This window comes from Sinocyclocheilus rhinocerous, unplaced genomic scaffold (genome assembly GCF_001515625.1).
Source record: "Sinocyclocheilus rhinocerous isolate Xijiao unplaced genomic scaffold, SAMN03320098_v1.1 scaffold77, whole genome shotgun sequence".
Lineage (NCBI taxonomy): Eukaryota > Metazoa > Chordata > Actinopteri > Cypriniformes > Cyprinidae > Sinocyclocheilus > Sinocyclocheilus rhinocerous.
Genome location: NW_015635045.1, coordinates 662,377 through 668,063, shown reverse-complemented (window position 1 = coordinate 668,063; position 5,687 = coordinate 662,377). Strand labels below are relative to the sequence as shown.

General features: G+C 38.0%; 1 protein-coding gene across 1 annotated transcript in view; it reads left to right on the top strand.

The window, feature by feature from the left end:
• Window positions 1-2,507: 2,507 nt before the first annotated feature.
• The window catches only part of LOC107746363 (creatine kinase M-type), a 5,875-nt gene continuing 2,695 nt past the window's right edge, over window positions 2,508-5,687 (top strand). Inside the window, exons 1-4 of the mRNA XM_016560531.1 lie at window positions 2,508-2,610; window positions 3,966-4,174; window positions 4,289-4,443; window positions 4,684-4,816. Coding sequence (XP_016416017.1) covers window positions 3,982-4,174; window positions 4,289-4,443; window positions 4,684-4,816 — 481 coding nt within the window. The 5' untranslated portion in view covers window positions 2,508-2,610; window positions 3,966-3,981. The remainder of the gene's footprint in view (window positions 2,611-3,965; window positions 4,175-4,288; window positions 4,444-4,683; window positions 4,817-5,687) is intronic.

Sequence of the window (5,687 nt, the reverse complement as noted above, 5' to 3'; positions counted from 1 at the left end):
CACACAACATATAATTCTCCACGGAGATTCCGTGCAAGACATTTTGAATTCCAAGTCTCACTTCCACTTCCACATTCTGTTTGTGTAATATGTGTGTGTTTTAAATGAGACTTGGTAGTTTTCATTCTAGTTCGTTAGTAGTTAACTAACCATGCATCTTGCACCACTCCCTGACTGTATTTCTTAACAGGACATCGTTTGACAGATAATTTGAGGATTTAGTATGGTTCCCTTTTTCTCTGTTTACTTTTTTTTATTTTTTATGTATAATCGGATGTATTGCACACTACGTATATGTTTAACAATAGTACCTAGTATACAAGAAATGCAAATGAGTAAGAAGACTTTTTAAAACTCTCACACTGTCTTCACTTTGTGTTGTGTAACTGTCCTGTAGTAGCTGGAGTTGAGTGTCTGTTGTTTCACTGTATACGCAAACACACTTATGTTACGCAAGCTTCCTCCTCTTCCACATGCACACCATTCTGACACCACCTCACAGACCTAGAAAGATAAGACATGACTATACACACCCAACTGAAAGGAATAATGTTCAAAGATTGGAAGGCATTTATCGCATTCACTGCCGTTCTATTTGAAAATAAATGCTGTTCTTTTAAACGTTCTATTCATCAAAGGATCCTGAAAAAATGTGTCATGGTTTGCTCAACAATATTAAGCAGCACAACAGTTTCAGCATTGATAATAATAACAAGAAAGGGCACCAAATCAGCATATTAGAATGATTTCTGAAGGATCGTGTGAGACTGAAGACTGGCTGCTAAAAATTCAGCTTTGTCATCGCAGGAATACATTATATTGTAAAATATATTTAAACAGAAAACAGATATTTTAAATTGGAATAATGTTTCAACCCTATTTGTACTATTTTTGATCAAATAAATGCATAAAACACTATTTTCGAAATAAGACACTTCTTTCAAAAACATTACAAAATCGTACAGAACCCGACCATTTGAATAGTAGTGTACTTCTAAAAATACTGCTCAGTATTTCTAAAAAAAACTACTTCTAGATAGATCGATCTAACGGCAAGATTATTATTTGTACAGGGACAAACAGAAGACAGCTGTGTGAGTAAGGGGACATGGGGTGACACCACAGGGCAAGGCCACAGTGAACGACCCCTCCCCCTTATATATCCAGTACTGGCCATAGATACTACACCCTCCCCAACCAACCAGTCCTCAAATATTATTATCTCTTAAATCTGTGTTTGAAACACATGCCTGGAGCCACACTAAATCTTAAAGTCAGAGTAACGAATTGAGCATAATTGAGCGTTTATCTCTGTATGATAAGCTGTTCTGATATGTGTGTGCATGCATGACAGCTACTGGTAAGTATGTGAGCCATGGCAGGCCTGTTATTCACACTTGGTGCCATGTTGGAGACAGTTGGACTAGCATTAGAGTCCTGTGTAATCTAAAGCCTTGAGGCACAAAGATAAAATAAGCCAATACGGTTAACTTGAATTCTTAATGCTTTATATAACAAAATGTATCAATGTGTTATACAAGTTGCAGCTGAATGGATTGCTAGACAGATACATTGGGGGAGGGAGTTACCCATAATATCCAGAGACTCTAGTACTGGGGACACTCACGGGGCCTCCCTGAGTGAGAACATGTTTGTGTGCGCGTGACCGAAACTGGAGATGGAAATACCTCATTTTGAATTGCATAAATAAGAAAAAGTAGACACAACAGTAAACATACTCTCATGGCAACGTAATCAGAGATGTAATAATTCTGGCAAAAACATGTTATCGTCTGACTTGGATCATACTAAAGTTTTATAGGGTTTTTCCCCCAATTGCAGTCATGGTTAGGGTTAGAGGTTGGACTTTATGGTTATGTTTAGGTCTGAGTTGTACGTTTTTCAAATTATTACGACTTTTCATGAGATGGAACTGTTGGTGCACAGTTGAGAGTCTATCAAATTGACTCACATCAACTGTCTTCCTTAATTCACGTTCAGTTCATACTAAAGTGGCAGCTGATGATCTTTTACCCCATTGCATAAATATGCCATCTAACATGAACAAATAAATGAAGTAAATATGACACTGCAGCAGACTTCACCTGCAAAACCACTAAGTGAATTTGCACTAATAATGATGTGATGGACAAAGCCTACCAGCTGATTTTTTCCAAAGCCATCGGCCTGACGTGAGCACTTCTAATAACTGTGGTATGTTTGGCAAAAGTGCTGCTCAGCCATTTTAGCATGGTAGACCCTCCATGCCCCATCACCCCTCCTCCAACCTATACCCTACTTGAAAGCTATGTATGGGGTGGGAAGTGTAAAGGGATATGGGAGGGGAGGGGGGCACGACCCACAGCTGCCACCTCATCTAAAATTCCTGGGATCTAAATTGAAGCCTTTCTTACACTAAACAGGGCATAAGAGACTGGGGCCAGCCAATCAGAATTCAGTGAGCTCTAAAATGGGCTAGCCAATGACTGCAGGGGCTGGTGGTATATAAACCCAAATCAGACTCTTCTTGCTTGGGTGACCCCTATTTCGGCTTTGGTGAACAGGATCTGATCCCAAGGACTGTTACCACTTTTATTGTCTTGTGTGCAGGTAAAGACAACATTCTTGAATAACCATTATTCAGTGAGAGAAGAGAAGAGAGAAAGCTTAAGACAAAATATCTTAAAAATGAAAAATAAATAATTTTAAAAAATGAAATGAGATAAAATAATTTAGAAAAAATGCAAGCTAGCGGAATACTCCCCGAAAAAGAAGAAAAACAAAAACGTCTAAAGTAAAATGGAAGTGGTTTGTGGGGCTGCATAAATTTTCCAATTTCATATGTATGATGTTTCATATGAAGATGTATGTTCTTTTTCATGACAGAAGTACTGGAGTGTAAAAGTGTGAAAGGCATCTGTTGATATATTTTTAATTTTGTGCATGTTCAAATATTTCGGGTGAGGAACTAGTTTGGTTGACCTGTGCTATGAAATGTGGGAGCAGATGTCAAACATGTGATATGCAGCTGCTCTCAGAGCATAATCGGATACAGCTATAAAAACCCTGGGACATGCTTCTGTTACTCCTACTGACACGTATGGGACAGGTTCCCTCTGCTGGCTATTTTTAAATAAGAACCCGTGGTAAGCATGAGAGAAACTTCTGATAGCTGTATTTCACAGAAATGCCACAGAAAACCACCACAAGTTAATAGCAGTGTTAGGATTTGTATGTGTTAAATGATAAAATAACACAACAAAGATGTGAATAACATGTGAGTCTAAGGAATCTCTCAAAGGTCAGACTGTGTAGGAGCACGTTAATAACGTATAAAACATTAAGTGACGATATAGGCAGAACACATTGCAATATGTTCATAGATTTTTGGAAAACGTTTAAGATTATGTGAAAGTAAATGGGAGGGAGTGGAGACCTTAGTAAAAATAGTTCAGTCTACATTTAGGCCTGAGAGCGTCTCTCCCATTCCTGGACCAATCAGACATATCATATAACAAGTGAGGACCTCAAGTGGAGGTTGCTAGGATACCAGTCAGACTGTTTTAATGTGTGCAGCTGTTTCACAAGTTATCAGTTATCACAATCCAGTGGAAGCTGATGTTTAAGCAGTTATGTTTCTGCACTAAATACAGTTTCATTGATTTCAGTCAGCATGCTGTAAAACATTTGGAAACCATCTGGATATACTAAAATGGTCTTTTTTTTATTGCAAATTTTGAATATAAGCATAATGCTATAGTCTCTGCAGCTGTTGGTGAGACAATCATGCTGCCAGCTTTTACACGCTTGGTTTAGAAAACTCTTTTCAATCCTAACTGACTTAACAGAATTAGCAAAACTTACATTCCAATAGTTAGACAGGTGAGACATGTATATGTAGAAGTAATATATGATTATTCAAAGAATCAAATGCAAATATTCTTTCTCACTTGTCCAATCTTCAGTGTTAGAAACGCAATCATGCCTTTCGGAAACACCCACAACAACTTCAAGCTGAACTACAAAACTGATGAGGAGTATCCAGACCTTACCAAGCACAACAACCACATGGCCAAGGTGCTGAGTAAGGAAATGTATGGCAAGCTTAGGGAGAAGCAGACCCCCACTGGATTCACCCTGGACGATGTCATCCAGACCGGTGTTGACAACCCAGGTGAGTAAAGACATCAGTGTCACATCCTTACCAAATATTTCAAACCTGGATCACTTCAGAGAGCACAACATGTTTCCTTCCTTCATATACTGACGAGACGACATCTTTCTCCAGGTCACCCCTTCATCATGACCGTCGGCTGTGTTGCTGGTGATGAGGAGTCCTATGAAGTGTTCAAGGATCTCTTTGACCCTATCATTTCTGACCGCCACAATGGATACAAGGCAACTGACAAGCACAAGACTGACCTCAACTTTGAGAACCTGAAGGTACAAAATAGAAATAACAAATAGTTTATGAAATGTTAGAAATCAATGGACATAGGCAATAGATGGAACAATAAACTGTCTCCTTGAATTCAATTATTTATTTACTTGAATATTGTGAAATGTGAGTTAGTAAATAAATATGAAAAACAATCCATATGATATGGGTATGCTTTATATCCAGAATCTACTGTTTAACAATATTTGGGAATGTTCTGAAATGAATTAAATCTCTACTTGTAGGGTGGAGATGACCTGGACCCCAACTATGTTCTCAGTAGCCGTGTGCGTACCGGCCGCAGCATTAAGGGATATGCCCTGCCCCCCCACAACAGCCGTGGAGAGCGCAGAGCTGTGGAGATGCTGTCTGTTGAAGGTATGCTGTCATCAGGGATTAAAGCAAAAAAAAATATTTTGACTGAAAATTTTTCCTCAGCCAAACCCAATTCCACAGCCATACCTGTCACACACCCAGTTTAAGAGCAGTTTTTTCTTCTTGTAATTAGGAGCGCTTGTCCTCCTAATTAAAAAAATTTAGGAGCACCTTGTAATCAATAATAGAAAATTCTGATCAAGAATTAGCCTTCCTAATACGAGCTGACATTTGACTCAAAGTGATTTCAGGGGCATTTTCTTTTTACCTTTGTAAATGCATTTAATTAATTTTATTAAATGTATGCAGTGTTTCCTAGGATTTTTTCCAGCTGGGATGGCAGGACTTTTTGCTCATGGACCACGCCCCCTCCCCTCCCCACCCAAGAATCATGTGCACTCAGAATTGAATTTATTTTAACTAAAAAAAAACAAGTAAATAGTAAATAATAAAATAAGAATAAATAAATTAACGACAATCAGTAGCACAAACAAAAACAATAACAAGAATGGTAGGTACATTTTCAGACGTTTAATGAGGCTCAGAGGTGGCAGGAGTGCATTTAAATTAATAAATTAATGTGGAGATTAATGTTTTAAATATAAAATTTTGAATACAGAAATATTAAATGATTTAAATAACTGAAATTATACCTAAAAATGAAACTGAAACCGCCAGCAGGTAGCGGCAAGTCACTAATTTTATGACTGAATCATTCATTCAATTGATTCGATTGAACGCACTTTCATTCATGAATGAAACACCACTGTGTTTGCTTTTAGAGGTGAGCAGCGGCTGAGCGGTTAAAAGAGCAACATCAGGCAGTACTTGTTTATTGAACTGTTGTATTAAATCAGTATCACATTTGCAAACT